This window comes from Sminthopsis crassicaudata, chromosome 2, assembly GCF_048593235.1.
Source record: "Sminthopsis crassicaudata isolate SCR6 chromosome 2, ASM4859323v1, whole genome shotgun sequence".
Classification (NCBI taxonomy): Eukaryota; Metazoa; Chordata; class Mammalia; order Dasyuromorphia; family Dasyuridae; genus Sminthopsis; species Sminthopsis crassicaudata.
The window spans coordinates 551209569-551229419 of NC_133618.1; the positions used below are offsets into that span (position 1 = coordinate 551209569).

The 19851-nt window shown below is 35.9% G+C and overlaps 1 protein-coding gene across 1 annotated transcript in view; it reads right to left on the minus strand.

The window, feature by feature from the left end:
* Nucleotides 1–19851, minus strand: part of LRRK1 (leucine rich repeat kinase 1) — a 154223-nt gene that overhangs the window by 21538 nt on the left and 112834 nt on the right. The window contains 7 exon segments of the mRNA XM_074295004.1: nt 273–550; nt 1986–2183; nt 5273–5439; nt 9896–10145; nt 13461–13600; nt 15614–15777; nt 17484–17655. Coding sequence (XP_074151105.1) covers nt 273–550; nt 1986–2183; nt 5273–5439; nt 9896–10145; nt 13461–13600; nt 15614–15777; nt 17484–17655 — 1369 coding nt within the window.

Sequence of the window (19851 nt, forward strand, 5' to 3'; positions counted from 1 at the left end):
ACAAGCTTTGTGATTCTGGGAACTTTCCTCATCTGTAAAATGAACTGAAGAAGGAGATGGCAAACTGCTCGTGTATCTTTGCCAAGAAAACTCCAAATGGGGTCCCACAGAATCACACAACTCAACAACAACAAACTCAACTCTTTGGAACTATTCAGCTAATCTTGGACCAGCATTAAAGCCTCTCATAGGTGGGAATGGGGAAATCCTGAAAAGAGAAACTTTCCACTGATCTATAAAATAAAGATTTGCTTTGGAATGGTTTCAATTACCTTCTCATCATATACAATTCGGGGCCTGATCTCAGGGGCCTGGTACCCGGGAGTGCCCTCAACACCAAGAGCTCCTTCGTGAAATGACTGCCGAGAGATGCCATAGTCAGAGAGTTTGATATTGATATGTTCTTTGACATCAAGGGACCAAACTAAAATGTTGTCAGATTTTAGGTCACAAAATATAATATTCTTCTTGTGAAGGTAAGCCAGGCCTGAGACAATCTGATAGGCTATCTTCTGCGTAAGCATGTGCCCCAGGGGCATAAAAGAAGAACCTTTTTAAAGAAAGGAAAAAAAAGTCAATCATTATAGCAGATATCTCTTTGCCCATTACTCACCCATTTCAGTACTTTATATATTACTAACATGATAATACTGGACTCAAAGTCCTTTGTAACTTGGCTCCTAATCTCTACTTCCTTTCCTACATTCTACAATCTACCATTCTTACTGTTCTTCTCATGTGTTCCCCCATCTTTGTCCCATTTCCAGCTGCTCTCCATTTTGGAATCTATTCTTTTCTCACTAGTTTCTCACTCTGGTTTCCTCTTGAAATCCTTGAATTTCTTCAAGACACAGCTCAAGGACCACTTTCTTCTGCATGAAGTCCTTCCTTTGCAAATGTTAGTGTCCTCCTCACTAAAATTGCCTTGTACTTATACAATGGGCATTTTCTATATATCTTTATGCACATATGTTATTTTCCCTAGTAGAATGTAAACTCCTTGAGGATAGGGACTTGCCTCAGTATCTCAAGAGTTTTATAAAGTAGGTATTTAGTAAATTCTTGCTGAATGACTGACATATCCTAACAAACCTCTTATTTCAGTGTCCTACCAAGTTATAAGCCAGAAGAAACTCAGAATCATGTCAATGAAATATTACTAAGCATTGAATTTATTTCATTTATGATATGTCTCTATAACATCAGTGAGTTAAAATTTCTGCAGATTAGCTAACTTCAAAGGCTGTAATCATGTCATACTGTAAACATTCTGTTGATGTATTTATGGATTTTCATCAAAAACAAGTTTAAGGGAAAATCAATTTGCATGTTATTTCCTCTACTTCTAAATACAAAGAATACTTTCTCAGCTGGTTTACAGTTTAGAGTTCCCTGATTTTTATAATGGACTAGTTATAGTTATATTTACAGTTATACTAGTTACTATACTATTATTAGTTACAGTTATAATTAACCAATAACTAAAAAAAAATTAACCACTAACAACTAAGCATCCTTTTAAATGATTGAACAATCTCCTCAATAATGCTTACTTCCCATTATAGAATAGATGGAGAGCTGGCCTCAAAACCAGGCCATTCAAACCCTACCTCTGACCCTACCATATTAGCTATGGGACCTGGGCAAGTTAAACTATTTAAATACTCTAAGTAACTCTCTCTGTCTCCGTCTCTCTGCTTCTCTCCACTGATGAAGTCCAGTTCATACCTCTATCATGATCCTAGAGATCATGCTCAGAGAACAGTTGCCTCTCTATACTAATGGGCTTATTCTCTCTCCTGCCTATTCCCATTTGCTAGGATTAAGGATGTAGCATAAGGATGCAGAATCTCACTGGCCTAAGTATTTCAGTGCTTTCTTCTACAAGTCACAGCATATTGCTTGAACATCTAGAAAATTAGCTGCGTGAAAGCAATCAAACTATTACATACATTGTATAAGGAAGACAGATTTTCAGGTGTTACCTTTGGACTTTTCAGAAAGCACAGTAGTAAGACTACCCAACGGGGCGAGCTCCAGGGCAAAGCAAAGAGGGTGGATGCTAATTCCAATCAAGGAAACAATACACGGATGTTGTAAGGAGTGTAGCATGCTGGCTTCCTGACGGAATTCTGAAAAATTCTTCATGGCATCCATGGCTCGTAGGTGCTTCAGCATGGAATCTGACACAGACAAGGTGAAAGTCTGTTTTCAGTTAAGCAAAGGACAGGAGAACAGAATCAAAATGCCACAAACATCCCAAAAGTTCAAAAGCCATGTAAGTAACAATATTGTACAAGTAAGTGACACTTATATTGGCTTTGGATCTGCACAATAAGACATAACCCAAGGTTTATACATTTCCCAAAGAAGTGTGGACCTAAAGGGAACTCCACAAAGACAAGGGTCCCTTTTTCTTGAGTATTTACTTGAGCATTTGTTTTTGTCTTGAGCATTGAGTAGTTATTTTGTATTTAACAAAGAGAAAGTTTCTTTATGAAATAATGACTGAGCATAGAGTCTTCAAAAATGAGGATTCATAGACATGGGATAGATTTCAATTGTACCTTCCTTCTCCCCAAACCCAGTCTTTTTCCAAACTTTTTTTAATGAGGGTACCCCATTCTGGGAGTCTCTCAGTTCTTCAGTTTCTTTATCCTTGACTCCCCACTCAAACTGACAGTGTTCTCTTCAAAGTTATCAGTAACTTCTTAATTACTAAGCATGATGTTATTTTTCAACTTAAATTTTCTTGATCTCTCTACAGCATATGATACTATGCTCATATTCTCCTCCTCGATATTTATTCTCTTCTCTTTGAATTATCCATCTGTCTCTCATTCATAACCTCAGCATTATATTTAACCCACTCTTCCTTGCCCCACATATCTAACTCCACAATATCTCTTATATCTGTTCTCTTCTCTAATCACACAACCACTGGCCCATTTCAGACTCTTTTTACTTCTCACACGAACTGTAGCAATATTCCTATTTGGTTTTTCCACCTTTTTCAATTCATATTCTACATGATTATTAAAGTGATTTTTCTGAAAAGCAGATCTACTGGTGTCACTGCCTCAATAAATTCCACTGATTGCCTATTAGGTCTAGTATCTAATATTATTTCATTTTTATCTCACTCTTTTAAACTTCTATTCTATACAACCTAGAAAGCTCCTTAATGGCAGTACGATGGTCCTTGGTCACCCATATGTTTCTGTAAAGTTGGGCAAGTAACCTTAACATCTCTGGATCTGTGGTTTGAAACAATGGGGATAGGTCTCAAAGTTCCTTCCAGCTTTAAACCCATAATCTTATGAATCAAGGGAGATTTTGATGATTGGTTTAAGAGGGGAAAATATGCATATAATATCCTTCAATGTAACCAGAGCCCAAGGACATCACACCTCAGATGAAATAAAACCCTGTATTTTTTCACAAATATCATCAAGTTCTGCCCCTCAAGTGACAAGAGATTGAAAGAAAGTAATGGGGAAAATACTTTTTGATTGGTATGCTCTAGAAGTAGAAGCCTAAACTTGAAATCTTTCTCAAATGAAACTATGGTAGGCTTTGTGAAATATTCAGATTTGCATTTTGACTTTTTCAGTTAATATTCTCTGATTTATGCAGGAATAACATTTTTCTGATATCAGCCTGTGTTCAGATTTTAGTAGGGCTAGAGTGATAAAACATTTGATTCTGCAGATTCTTCAAACAGCATCAAGGAATATGATTGCTCTAACAATGAAGCACATTTCCCCAAGACAATGTAAATTCCTGAAAAGGAGAAATTGTTTCTTGTTTTGTCTTTGAATGCCCATCATTAACACAGTACCTGGCATATAATGATTGAATGATTTTTTAAAGACTAAAGTACAGGTTAGCCACTTCCCAGATCTTCTGTTGACTACACTTACCAATGGGGTCAATTGTTATTTTGATTATTTTCAATATGGACTACTAACCACTGAGTGTTATATGGTAACAGCTTTCTATCATTAGTGGTCTGTGATGAATTCAAACCAAAAAACTCTGAGCTGATTCCCTCAGTGAAGTAATTCCCATATGTATAAATTCTGCCAAAGATAGTTAATGAAAATCAGCTTATAAGCTGACTTGTAAGATATAAGAGATGGGAAATCATGCTCTTTAAAATGGAAATAAAAATATTTCTCTCAGAGGGCAACATACCTCCCACTGGATCCTAAATAGTAAGACATCCCTGGGGCGTGAAGTAAAAATCTCTATTTGGAGAATGTCATTTAAATGCAAATTTTCTGTGGGTGTGAATATTATTTGTGCTCACTTCAATAGGAGGAAAAAAAACTATATTCTTTTCCAAACCACTTCCTAAAAAGCTCTAGTCCCAGTTCTATGGCTTTGAGAAAGTCACTTCCCATCAGTTTTCTCATCTGTAAAATGTAAGAGTTGAACACATGATCTCCAAAGTTCCTTCCAATGCTGACATTCAATGACTAATCTATTTTATCTTTCTATCTTTCATCTGGGGAGAAATAAAAGTAATCACTTTTTTTTTTAAACCTAGGCTGCTGCATCCCTTTAAGCTGGATGGTATAGAGAAGGGTCTTGAAGGGAACAGTGGGGAAGAGAAGACCCCAGATTCAAGTTCCCATCTCTGATTCATACCAGTCATTTAACTTCTCAGTGTTCTAAGCAACATTCTAAGTATGGAAATTTCAGAAATGTACACTTGGAACTCCTTGGCCAGTGAAATCACAGGTCCAGTACCTGATACCACCCTCTCTGTAGCTATTGCTTGAGAAAGGGATAAATGATTCAAATCTTAAGAATGAAATATTCAGATTACTGTTTTGAAGGTCCTATTGATTAGTCACCCGGATCCCAGACCAATATCTTAGATTTAGATAAACAGGGAAGGAAACCAAGATACAGAGGATGAATTTGCGAGTCAGACGGTCAACGAGGGGCCATAATCAAACTCCTTCACCCCTTAGTGTTTACCATCATGGAATCCTACATCCTGTTGCTAAGCAACAGAACCCCAGGCCACAATTTAATGGCACATTTACCATTTCTACAGCCAGTCCCAGAATCCGTTGTGTACAAAGAAAGCTTCCTCCTTCACACACACACACACAAACACACACAGTCTGTCCATTTTTTTAGTATTTATACAGCTGCAGGCATTGCTCTAAGGAGGGAAGGAAGATTTGTGGTGCACACTGTTCTCCATGGGGAACAGACATTTGAAAGAAAGGGATGCTGGACAAGTATCTCCGTTTACCTGCTGTAGCATTAGCAAAGTTCTTGAATTTTTTGAGCTGAAATCTCTTGACGGCCACTGGCTTCCCATGGTACTGCGCTTGGTATATTATCGTTCCACTTCCACCTTGGCCCAGAACATTGTTTTCATTTTCACTGCATTCTAACTTGTTATTTTCCAGAAATAACCTGCCATTGAACATAACACAAGTTATTAGTCTGGTAGGAACTATACTTTAAACAGTTCCCTGGAGGGCCTTTTCATTGCTCCCTATATTTGGAAGAGAATCTGTAAAAAGTGTGGAATTCGTTAGATGTTATGTCCACTGTTTAATAGTTTATTCAGACTTCTCATGAAGATAGGTGAGTTAAATTCAAAAAGCGTTATTAATGACAGGCTCTAACCTACTCACTGAAGCTAGAAACAAAACAGGCCCTACCCTCAAGGAACTTACATTATTCAACTTGTATTTTGACCATCGAGGGAATAAGTCTATTGGATGATGAACTGATATCCGTTCAGAAAGGGTAGAAAAAGTCTTCCAAAATAATGGAAATTACATTTGAGTTGTTTCACAATGGTTAATAAAAAGCAACTTGCAAGCATAGAGAAGAGTAGGCATTTCCTTGGAACACTTCACTGGTAAAGTTCCCTAATCAATAGATCAGAAGAGTCTGGAGTTAGGAAGACTCATTTTTATGAGTTCAAATCTGGTCTCAGACATTTACCACCTGTGTCACATTTGGGTCACATTTCCTCATTAAAATGAGCTAGAGAAGGACAAACCACTCCAGTATCATTGCCAAGAAAACTCCACATGGGTTTATGAAGAATCAGATAATACTAAACAACAAAATGTTTGTTGACATAAATATTTTCCTCAGTTTTTCCAACTTCCTTCCCAGTATTGATTCATTCTCCTCCCTTTCTTTCTTTCTTCTGGAAATTTGGGAAATAGAAGAAGAGAACCATTTAAAAATCCTTTTTCTTTCCTAACTCAAGCCTACTTGACACTGTAGCACATAGCTACATGTTTTACAAAGGTTTTACATCTGCTGCTTTTTCCAGATTGCCTCACTGTCAAACCAAGGTTGTACAATTTATGGAAAAGCTGTGCTTTAATTTCTGACTTTTCCCTCTTGATGCAACTGACCAAATTGCTATTACTTATGATGCAATTCATCATTTTCCATTATTTTCCAGAGACAGGTGTTACATCTGCTGAGACTTCAAACAGCTCAACTGTACTATATATCGGTCAAATAAAACTAACAAATTACATCCCTCATCCAGATTCTCAGGCAGACACACTGGGGCTGTTATCCCAAATGCTCATTAATAACTACCTGGATAAGAAAGATGCAGATTGTTAAAGGGACTTATGTGACTAGCAAGCGAAGTTATGGAAAAAGCTGTTTGAAATGTGGCTTTCTGCTGTGACTCCATAGTGCCTGGAAAGTTCTCTCAGAGTAAAGATCCTAGTGATTTATACAAACTAGGGAGGAAGCACACACACATGGGAAAATGTTGCTTGACAAAGTTCAGACATGATAGTTCAGTAGATGCCAGCATCTTCATGTACATGACTTCAAATTCTGATGTCAGGCTGATTACTCTGGGTCCCAAAGTTACCAGTGTGGCTTGTTGTTAATAAGTTTTCAATAAGTTAATGTGGTAAAATATTCCACATTATATTGGAATGGACTTTGTTGATTCCACTTGGAGCATTATGGATTAAAAAAAGAAAATGAACAGAAAACTCTTTCATCTAAGAGGGTGTAGGGTAGGAAAGGATTATCAGGAAAAACATGTCAGGAAAAAGAACCATTGTTTTCTTCTTCATCTCAAGGCCAGTCTTATTTGTATAAAAAAAGTTTTACCTTTGTTTTCTTATCTGCATGCCTGATTGTCAAACTAAAGTTGCCCAAATTTTAGGAAAAACTGAGCTTTGTGAAACTGACTCATGTTATTGCCTCTGGACCAGACTTGAGCCAGTGGTGACAATTTTTCTCCTTCTGACATGCTAGATAAATTGAGTTTCATATAAGTTGGGCTCCTTCAAATAAGGTTTAAACCATGATAAATTTCAATCTGGAAATGAAATTTTAAACTTCAGTTAGAGAAAAAAATTGGGGCTTTACCTCAAATGAGTTCTTATCTATTTAAAGATGTTTTGAAACTGGCCCTCAAAATATGGAGACCAGATGATTAAAGAACAATGATTCTACTAAAAATAAATTAAGGAAAAAAGAGGATATTTTGTTCTACAACACTTTGCTTCTCATAATGTTCTTCTAAGACTGTGTATATATTCTCTCTTATAATTTCCTATCATTTCAGAATTTAATTGTTTTTATCTTTTAGAATTTTTTTATATATTACATGAGTAAAAAAACTTGAAGAAATTCCCTATAGTTTCTAAATGAATTTACTTATTTCTATGATGAAAAATCTGGTAAGTTGATAAGACTTACAAAATAGACTTGACCTAAAATCTGAGATTCTTCTTTAAGTGTAAAATCTAGAACCATATATTTTAAATGATGGTTTTTACCCCTCAGACATGTCCCTTAATTCTTTGAAAGTGATGAGGGGAAGAACCTTGAAGAGAAGCAGTCAAATTTTCAAAACATTTTGAGAAAAAAATGAAGCATTACTACAATTTAAAACGAAAGGAAAAAAAGTCATAATACTTGCCCTCACAGAGATGACAATCTATAATGGAAAACAAGAGTTACATAGATAATTTATGTTAAAAATGAGAAAAATTCATAGGAGAAGTTAGTAGGAATGACATAAAGAACTTGAAGAATAATGAATAATAAATCATCTCTACCTGCATAATCAGGAAAAGCATCAAAGGGTTATTAAGAAATCAAATAGATGACACAATAGGATACTTGCTAGAAACTCATGAGGAAGGCCAAATTGAAAGCCATTTTAAAAGACTACTTTCTATTAAGTGATATGACAAAATGTTTTATATTTTCTTCAAAGTTTATTTCTAGCACTATTATCTTAAGTTAATAGTAGACACCATCACTTCAAAGACTTAAGGAATTAAAATATTCAGTCCTGAGTTAGCAGATATAAAAGTGATGTTTGATAAAAGAGAAAATGAAAGTAGATTGCTTGGAACCTTTCCTATTCTTGAATATCTGCTGGAGACCCATTCTAATTTATCTTCTATTTGTTGAGCAAGCAGCAGAGTAGAAACTGGGATTGAAAGCAAGCTCAGCAGAAAGATAGTTTCAGCTTATTTATCAAAAGGAAAATGGAATACACTCAGGATACTGATAGTTTGACTTTCAAAGGTAATCATTTTTACTCCTGCTTTTTCACTAGCTGTCCTTGTCCAAAAAATGAAAACATAAAATAAAAATCACTTGCTTGCTTTCAGGGGGGAGATGCTGAGACTCTCCCCCTCTCCCCCTCTCTCCCTCCCTCCCCCCCCCTCTCTCTCTCTGTTTCTGTCTCTCTCTCTATCTCTCTCTCTGTCTCTCTCTGTCTCTGTCTCTCTGTCTCTGTCTCTCTCTCTGTCTCTCTCTCTGTCTCTGTCTCTCTCTCTGTCTAGCTCTCTCTCTGTCTCTCTCTGTCTCTGTCTCTCTGTCTCTGTCTCTCTCTCTGTCTCTCTCTCTCTGTCTCTCTCTCTCTCTCTGTCTGTCTCTCTCTGTCTCTCTGTCTCTCTCTCTCTCTCTCTCTCTCTCTCTATCTAGCTCTCTCTCTGTCTCTCTCTCTCTGTCTCTCTCTCTCTGTCTGTCTCTCTTTCTCTGTCTCTCTCTGTCTCTCTCTCTCTCTCTCTCTCTCTCTCTCTCTCTCTCTCTCTCTCTCTCTCTCTCTCTCTCTCTCTCTCTGTCTGCCTCTGTCTGTCATCTCTTTCCCAACTGGTAAGTATCTTTTTCTAAGTATAGAGGACCATCAGGGACTAAGTCTCAATTCTGATTAGGATGAAAGCTTTGACTCACTCTTTGTTGGACCCAGATTTGTTCACCCCCTTTAATTAGCTGGTAGGTCTCTGCTCTCAGAGGTACACCACATTAGTGCTACACTTTCTGTGGACACCAGATCGACTTTATCCTACTACAATTAACAAGTAATAAACTCAAATAATTTGTCCAGAGGGTTAAAATCTCAAGAAGAATCTACTGAAACATGATCAAGAGAATCTATTGGCATAATTAGTGCAAAATATGGGAAGTAGGTGGCATAGTAGATCGGTAGAGCACTAAGCCTGGCGTCAGGAGAACCTGAGTTCAAATCTAATCTCAGACACTTATTAACTGTGAGACCCTGGGCAGGTCACTTAACTCCATTTGCCTCAGTTTCCTCATTTGTAAACTGAGCTGGAGAAGTAAATAACAAATGACTCCAGTATCTCTGCCAAAAAAATCTTCTCAAGAGATCATCAAGAGTCAGAAATCACTAAAATGACTGAAAAACAATAATAGAAAAGTGGAAAATATAGTTTCCAGTTTTGCTGGTGTATTCTGGTTGGTTAAGACATGGTGAGAAGAGATACAGATTAAACTATTAGCAGAAAAGCCAGATTGATATTTGCTTTCATTGGTCATTTTGAAAAGTATTTACAAAGCAGATGGGATGATTCATTAATAGACATGATTAAACACAGTCTGTTTACATTACCTTGCAGGAAAATCAGTCATAAATAACTCTGGGACTAGTTCTTGTAAAGAAACAGGGATGTCTGAGTGATTGGGACATGTGATAAAGTCTTGCTCAATTGCAGTCAGGACACAATCCTCCATATCAAAGTATTGCACATCTTCTGTTTTCTCAGTCAAATCATTTTGTTGAGTTTTTGAAGACTCACAAATGGGGCATGGGACATACTGCTCCATGAGCAAGGTACCATCACTCTCAGTAGCTGTAAGAGCTGAAAAGGAACAGATTTTGGTTAAGAGAAAGGCTGCCCTTGGGGTTTTCACTGACTGCACATTTTATCACAATAGCCTGTTTCTAATGTTCATTACTGTTTCTTTTTAAAATGCTGGTAATCAGGATTGTGTAACACAATCCTGACTCAAACAGACCCATATAGGCAGGCCTATACTGCATTCCTCATAGATCAAATAAGTTAAAGTCTTGACCCATAAGTACATGCAATATGTTGTTTTCCATATATGCTTACAGAGCCAAGATGTGCACCTTGGGTTATTATTTTAGTAGTAAAAACATTTATCCTTATGCACCTGCTCTCTCATATAGCTTGCCTTGGAAATCACAAGTCTGAAGGGCGAGAGACGTAAATGTGTAGGATAGGTACAGCATGTGATTATAGGGATTCAATTCATACCTCATTAGTGCTTCACACTAATTGCTCATCCAGAATTGGACCAATTTATTCTATAATAACCACTTTATAAAATAAAGAGCTTTAAAAGATGTAAGAATTCTATCAATACACTGATTAACCATGATTCCAGAGGACAGATGATTGAAACATTTTATGCCATGTCAGTAGGGAGGTGATGGATATAAGATGCAAAATGGGACATATGTTTTGGAAGGAAAAAGAAAATGCTTAATTGAAAAGAAAAACATTTAAAAGAAACTTCAAGACAAATTTGAGTTGGTTCTCAAAACTCTGATTACTAATTTAATTGAGCTAGAATGTATTATTTTAGTAGTATGTGCAGATTCTTCAAAGAGCTTAAATTCTGGGGGAAAATCAACTTTTTTTTCTCTTTGAATTCTTCTCTTCCCACTCTGAGCTTCTTTTTGTTTAGGGTCTAATACTGCCATGAATCACAGTGATCTTCAGTATGGTCTAGGGTAGAGAAATATAGTTGATTTTCTAAACCACAGAATAATTTGGGCTACAAAACTCTCTTTTAAATCAAATCATGCTTTAGTAATGGATAGAGCTATAATAGGCAGAAAGTCAGAATTTTATAATTTCATATCTGTATACATATGGCATATTTCTATCACATTCCTCTTTATGTAACATGTCACTCAAATTTGCAGACTTTTGGTGCTCAAATTCATTGAGATTCCCTCCTCCCATTCCAATTAATCAGGTAGTCATTACCCTAGCATACTAAATGATGCCATATTCATTATAGAGCCAGTTTACTTAACTGGCATCAGTCAACTAGGCAGTTTACAACATTTCACTAGCATCCACAGTGTGTAGAGTATTGTACTAGCTGCTGGCAATAGTTACACAGTACCCAGAAATAAAGATGTAAGAAGAAAAGAAAGCAATGGATTCTAGCAGCTGACATAAATTAAAATACCCCGACCCTAAGGACAACTTAACCACCATCTACAAAAAACCCTTGTATCACCCATGTTGTGGGGCCCCCTTTTCTGATTATTCATCACCACTATCTTCAAACACCCCAGGGGACTATACAATGAATGGAATCTATGGATTCCAACTGGAAAAACCATCCTGAGTCATTTCCACTAAGCCATCAAATAATAGCATTCATTGTTCACAACAGTCTTTCTAAAAGGCCAGTGAAACACAGATTTCCTGGGACAATCATGGGATTATAGGATCACAGAGAAAAGAGCTAAAAGCAACTTATGTTAAGTCAAACCCCCTCATTTTGTAAAGAGGATAACTGAAGTTTTAGGCAGTGAATTGCCCAAGATAGGAAGGTAAGAAGGTGGTAATAATGAGTAGTAAGTGTCAGAAATGAGATTTAAACTGAGGTCATCCAATTCTAGTCTTTTTACTGACAGTACATATCCCTTCCCCATTCACAGACTCTAATATCATAGAGGTGTAGAGCTGGAAGGAATCTTAGAAATCTACTTTCATTGTGGAGATATCTATATCATACTGCACAAGAAAAATCAGATTAAAAAGGAAAAAAAAATGAGAAAGAAAAAAAACCAAGCAAATAATAACAAGGAGGTGAAAACACTATGTTATGATCCACATTCAATCCTCAACTCTACTTTCTGGATGCTCATCTAGGATTTTAACATGATGCCTTGAAGGAAGAAAGCGTTTAATAAAGGGAGCACTCTGTTTACTAAGTAAGTCATCCTAAGATTGAATAAAAGCATTTTTGTGGTCACTCTCTCCTCTACAAATTTTAGTCTTTTCAATCAGAACTATATAAACAAATTAAAGCTTTAAAAACCCATGTGCATCTTTTTTTTTAAACTACATTGAGGTTTGAATTGTCTGCTTTTCACATATAAAACATATGGAGTATTCTCGTGGGAATCTTAACTCCTACATCTGTTATCCTGCCTTTTATTGTGCTTCAGCCACTTTCCCTCAATGAAGCCTCGAGGCTGGGTTTCCATATGGTCAAAACTTCTACTTTTTGTAGACTTTGTACAATCATACATTTTCTTCACATTGTCTTTTATTCCACTTATTTGTGGTCATTTTTTGAAATATGCTGAGGACTACCTGTAACCACCATGTACTATTCCACTGCCACTTTAATCACCCACATCCTCTTTTCTTTGGAAGCTTTTGTTTACCAAGATTCAAAACTCTACAGTACCATTGGGAGGGCATCTTGTGTTGCCAGGGAACAGTTCTTGATGGTTGAAAAAACTGTAATTCACCCTACTCTGCTTCTTATTATGCACTGTCCATCTGCAATGCCAGTCTCAGAGAGATATGCTAATGTGCTAACTACACAGAATGGCCACCCAACTGCAAGTCACTATTTTAGGCAACGTCATTTCCATCCCCTTAGTTTATTCTATATGGATGATTAGGCTGACCTTTTTTGAATAAATATGGATTTCATTTAGAAATCTTGTAATATTCTTGAATATAGCTTCCTTCCTTCCTTTTTCTTTTCTTTTCTTTTTTTTTTTTCCCCATCTTCTCCAGGCCGGAATTCTGTAGAGGAGTTATTCATGGACCCAATCCCATGACTAATAATAAGCACAGAAGTTTTGATTTGTTCCATTTCCACTCTGAGCTGGTTTGCCCTTTTTATTTAACCTGGGACCCCTCTATTCCCAGGGGCTTGCACTAATTGATTCAGAATTTAGTGTGGACAACCTATTGGAATACTCTACTACAGTTTAGAATTCCTGATCTCAGGAGATGCAACAGCCTCAGCCTCCCTAGTAGCTTCTTTGGCTTGGCTTGGCTAAGTTTTAGTTGTTGGCTAATAGGAATTTTTTCTAAATAAGGCTTTTATTGTGAGTTGAAAAAGTACATTAAAATAAAATACAACAAAATTCTGTAAAGCCTTCTTACCAGGAAACCACTGGTCTATCAAGGAATTGATATGATCAGTGATAAAAGCCATGGCTGAGAAATCTCTCATTTCTGACTGACAAATTATTTTTATTCCTCCACTTTTTTTCTTCTTCCAGTTGACATCAGAGGATTCAACACTATAATTGAAAAATAAAAAGAACCATATTATCCTTTGCAGTTGGATTTGGATGATTTACTAAAATTCATATTTGGTTGCCTTTCTGTGTTGCCAGATTTTTGAAGTCTGTCTATGTAATTACCCTTTATATTCTTTATTCTCTCACTACCCTTCAGTTATGTCTTTCCTCCTTATCCTTTTCATCCCTTAATTATCATACTAAGTTAAGGCATATTTAAAATATATGTTATAAAACAAGTCTTATTTTCAATGTATGTAATATATATTTTAAAAATATTAGTTTAATTTTGTTTAAGTCAGATGAATTTAACCTTTTAAGTTGTTTTTTTTAAATCCCTCAATAAATCTTTACCACCATTTGATTTCCCCAAACTCAGAAAGTTACATAAAGTTTTTTGCTTTTAAAAATTTCTACAGTGTGTTTAATAGAAAGATAGCCTGATCAGGAATCAGAAGTATTGATAAGAATTAGTTCTGACTCTTCTCAGGACTAAATTTATGAACCTGAGTAAGTCATTTAACCTCTGTGTCTCAGTTTCTCCATCTGAGGGAAAAGAAGGGAGTGTAGACCAAATGATATCTAAGGCCATTGCTGGCTCCAAAATTACCTGAGGATAAAAACTACATGACTCTTTCCACCTTGTGAGTTAGTGGTCAATTCAGGTATTGACTGACTCTTATCAGGATGAAGGGTCAAGTAAGCCTTCTATCTGGAGAGCTATTGACTAGTAGAAACCCAAAGTGACTTAAGCACAGAGAACTAGGCTCTTCATATCATAGACCAAATCATGGCACATTCTTTTGCCCATTTTGAACTAGAACCTTAAAAATAAAATCAAACCAAGAAAAACATTTTTCCTGGGTCAGAAAATACTATGCAGAAGTGAGTTCAGTCTGAATCATGCCCCAGTGATGACGCCTAGTCTATTTTAGCATGAGAAGTCCATACTCATAATAGAATTAATAAAACATACTTAATGTCCTTGAAGACTAATTGTTTACTGTAATAGTTTCTTTGGAGGACTATCTGCCCTAGTCAAATCATATCTAAAGTGCTGTTTTCAGTCCACAGTGTTACTGTTTAAGGACACTGATAAGCCTGAAGAACATTGAGAAGAGAGTAAACAGAATGGTGGAGGGCCTTGAATTCATGTTATAGAGAGACTGGTTAAAGGAAGTAAGACATTGAAGGTTAAAGAAGAGAAGGCTCAGAGAATACAGGATAGTTATGTTCAAAGATTTGAAAAAGTGTTTCTGTGATGAAAAAGAGGAATTAGATTTATTTTGTTGGAACCTAGAAAGCAGACTAAGGAATAATAGGTGGCAAGCAGATTTCATGTCAGAAAAAGTCTATCGTATTCTGTGTATTAAAAATTGCTTCAATGACCATCTTTTTTTTTCAGGGGTTGGGGGAGGCAGTTCTTCTCTCTAGACTCATCTTCTTTCAACCTTTTCTCCTTCCAACTTCACCTAATAATCAGAATTGTCCAAAAGCAGAATAGGATGCTTTCAATGTAGCCTTCAAGCAGTGGCCAGTATGTTATTATAGAGATATGGGATACATGCAATAGATGGCCTATGAGGTTCTTTCTAAGTCCCAAATTCTGTCTTGGAGATATGCTTTTTTGAATATAAAGGTATAGTGAAATGGTATAAATGATGGGGTGATCAGAGAAATAGGTTTGCCCTATGTTCCTCTGATTTAAGTAATTTTTATCTTTTTTTTTTTTTAAAGTACATGACCCCTCTCATTTCCCTTTACTCTGAGTCAGTGAACTTCTATTGAAGAGGTCTTAGTACTGGACAGTGTTGGGAAAGCCTTCTAGATTTTTTTGGTTGGATGCCCTCAAAATTCTATTTGGCTAGTAGAACCTACATTCCAAAAGAGAAGAACTTGAGATTTAAAGTCAGTGATTGTAGAATTTCAGGACAAAGAAGTTTATTATTTCACTACATCTTTTAATTATTTTCATAATATCACCTAATTTTGGGTAACATTAAAACATATTACCTGAGGTAGCCACCATCAAATGTGACCAGGAGACCTTCTTGCCAATATATGGTCTGGTTTCTTTTCACTCTAAATGTGCTGCAACGGTTTCTCTGGCTGCCCATAAAACTGTAAATGGTCATTTTTCTGTTCCTGCTCTTGGTATTCTTCTTGTTTTCAAAAAGCTGAAAAATGCAGAAAAATGACACACTTGTATAATTTTACCTCTGAGTTACAAATAAAACTTTTTGTCTTAAACTGGTATGGCAATACATTTCTATAATAAATCATTTTGCTGATGGTTGTCAATAAATATTAACTGAACTTTTGAAGGCCTGATGCTTACTGACTATTAGGTTTAATATTCTGTTACTTTCCTCACTGAAATAGTCTGTATGTCACAACAATTTGTTTCTGTTTTGTAGCTGTTTTTAGAAAAGTTTTGGTCATTGACAAAAACAGCTCTATATTCAAGTCCATTTACTGAAATAAAATTTTATTAAGTGATAATTATTAGAGTTGGAAAAGTAGACAAAAAGCATTTAGTCTTGCTCATAAGAAGAATCCCAGTATATCCAACAAATGCTACTTCAACCTTTGCTTTAAGATGATCAGTGTGGGATAATCTACTACTTGCTGAGGAAGCCCATGACATGTCTTGAATTGTTAGGAAGTTTTTTTTTTTTTCCTGACATGAAGACTAAATTTTGCTCTTTGCATCTACCATGAATTGCTCCTAGTTTGGCTTTCTGGAGTCAACAGAACAAACCTAATTCCTTCTACAACATACTTATCTTTTAAATATTGATGGCATTTATCACAGTTCCTGAATCATTGCTTCTCTATCTTAAATACCCCCTCTTCTTTCAACTGATCTTTGAAAAGTATGAAGTTGAAGCCCCTGACCATCCTGGTTGATGAAACTGGTAATTTTGGGTAAGGAATAAATCATATCCAGTTCATGCTCTCACAGAGCCTATAAACTAAATACTCTAAAGTGGGACAAGAAATATGGGAAAGAAGAGTTTGAAATTAGGTCAGCGGTATTTAAAAATCTTTGCCTATGTGCAAAAACCTGGAGAGAGATATTCTTTCCCATTGAGTTCTTTTAATCAGTCTACCCTCTAGGCATTAAAAATGGATCATTTCTCCCACTGTTAAGCTATGTGTTAAAATTTATAATCTTCAAACTTAGCTCTTATATTCATTTTCTTCATGCTTCAGCAAGCCTGGAAGATCACAAAGAACCTCTTTTCTATTTTGGTTTGAAATATAGAAGTAGTAAATATATATGGATTTAGCCATTGGAAGGGGGAAAAAACTTTTTCAGAAAAGAACAGTGGGCTAGTGGGTGGAACATACCTTGAAGTGGCCCAAAAGGGAGAGAAAACTATACCAAGATAATACAATTTAATATTACAGTTATACTTGGAAGAAAAATTCTAATGGTAATGTGAATTACTTAACAACTAGTGTTGCATGGAGAAAGTATGTAATGGCCATTATCTTTTATCAAATTAACTTGAATTGACAACTATCATTCTTTTTAATAGAACTAAATATAGCCACAACAATTCTTGGTGACCATAAGCAGTATCTTCATCTTAATAGACCAAATCCTGGGTTTTTAATGAACCATCAGGACTTAAGAAATGACAAGAGGGCAGTAGATTTGGGATTTATGGAAATCAGCCAAATGAATCACACCAGGAGGAAAGAAAAGTAATCACTAGACAAAACTACCAAGTTCACATCAGCAAAAGCAGAGTACTTATCAAGACAAAAAAAGGGGACACTTTCACAACAGGAAGCAGTAAACTAAGACTCAGTGACATCAATGAAACAATTCCAGTCTTCCCTTATGTTCTATTTTAGATGGACACCAACTTACCTGGAGATCCATTTCTGCCAAACTAATTAACATCCGAGCTATAAACCTTTGCCAGAAGCCAACAGGTACAAAACTCATTTTAAACACCCTCTGAATCGTGTTCGCAGCCTGGTGCCGCAAGCCATGGGTATCTAAACCTGGCTTGGCCGGAAGAAGATGTGGTAAGAGGTAACTGAAACAAATAAAATATGATAGATCAAATTTTAGCTGAATCTTTACAGTAGACTTGACTCTAGATAACAGCCTGAGCAAGGGCATGGTTTCAAGAGCATGCTATGCTTTAGACATTTAAGTTTTGTGTAGGTTCAAAAAGCATCTATCATGGGGACGTTGGAATTTTATTATTTGTAATAAAGCCTGACTTTCTGAAAACCAACTACATTCCTTATTTTTAGTTCCAAGTGAAAATAAATGACTCCATTGTATAAATTCATCTTGTAAGAGTAATGTGATGTGAAGAAAATGGATTCTGAAAGCATTTGTAGTTAGAAAAATGTGATCAGATATGACATTAAGATGGATTAGAGATCAAAGGATTTTTAATGCCAATGAAGCTATAATAGCAACAGTGAAGTTAGGGCAAAAAGTAATAGAAATAGCACTGATTTGGAACTAGAAAAGGCAGGTTCAGATCATGGCACTGACATTTATACCATATCTCAAGAAAAATCATTTCACTTCCATATGCATCGGTTTTCCCATTTGTGAAAAAAGGAAGTTGGAAATTACCTTTAAGGTCATTTCTGGCTCTTAATTCCCAGAGACTCATTAGTAAATAATAGCTGTGAAAGTTTGAGAAACATAAAAATCACTCAGGATAGACACATAGTAACCGCTAATATTTTTCCTTTAAAACGATTTATTGTTTTAGTCACTTAGGACAAATTTATGTGTCCTAACAGCAAGATTAAGTCTATAAAAAGGCTTTTTTGTTTTATTTTTTTAGCCTGAGAAAGTACACGCTCATAATGAAAACACTGCAATGTTGTGTCATTAAGGAATTTATGTCATTTCATCTTCATCATTTTGTAATGAACATGGTTGAGAACTTTGTTTCCTTAAGAACCTCTGCTGAAAAGGTATCATTTGTTATGTGTCTGTGTGTAAGACTACATTAAAAAGGCTGAGGAAGGTAAAGATTCCTCTAGTAGTATACAGAGCAGCTATATATATGGCATCATTGTGCACTGAGTGCTGGGTCTGTAGTCAGGAAACTCATCTGCTTGAGTTCAAATCTCACCTCAGACACTTATTAGCTATGTGATCCTAAGCAAATCACTTAACCCTGTTGGTCTCAAATTTCTTCATCTGTAAAATGAGCTGGAGAAGGAAATGGCCAACCACTCCAGTATCTTTGCCAAAAAAGTTGCAAATAGAGTCACATAGAGGTAGACATAAAAAAGTTGAACAAAAGGATATACAATGGAAAGTTAACAATGCATCTTTGTAATGTTTAAATAATAACAATTTTAATAAAGAGGCTTGAATTTTGCTCTTATAGAGAGAAATAATGAATCCTCTTAAAAAGCTGTAAGGTTTAAGATTGATTAAAGTTCAAGAAGTTCAATTCCAACATCATACCCACTGTGAAGTCACAGAACCTTTTATGAGAACATTCCCTAAAATATTTTAGAAAGTAAATTATCTCCTATCTGAAATCATGTTTGATATGTAAAGTCCTGAAAAACAGAAAAAACAGAACCTCTAAATTTTCAAACATATTATAAAAACCATGATATTATCAAACTTTGATTTGGAGCAATTAGAGGTATGAAAACTTGGACACAACAGCAAGCAGCAATATAGCAATTTTGTGTCATAAAGCTAATGGACTACCTGTTAGATAGCCAATAAATTATCCTTGGAAGATATCTATAAAAATAATTCCAGAAATGTAGGCAATTTGAAGGTCAATTAAATATGTTGGACAATGACGGTTACTGGGAAGATAATGGAATTTAGAGATAGAAAAGACATTAGGAAGGTTTCTGCCTCCTCACTTTCCTCTGCCCTTCATGTCTAATCAATAAGCAACTTGTATTGATTTTTTGTTTGCAATGCCTTTCATCTTCATCTCTTTTCCTTTCCAGTTCCACTCTTGCCACCCTGGGGGATTAGAGATGGAAAGAACTTTAGAGCACATCTACTTCTTCTCCCTCCATTATATGGATAAGAAAATAGATATTCAGAGTGATAAACTGTCTTGCCCAGGTCAAGTAGGGAGTATAGAGCAGGGCAATCTTTTGATTCCAATTAAGGTGGTTTCTAAACTGCAGAGAATCATGAGATCTCAGAGGACACCTGGTTAATTTGATACATTAAACAAGGATCACCTCAATAACATCCCCACAAAAGGTCACCTAGCCTT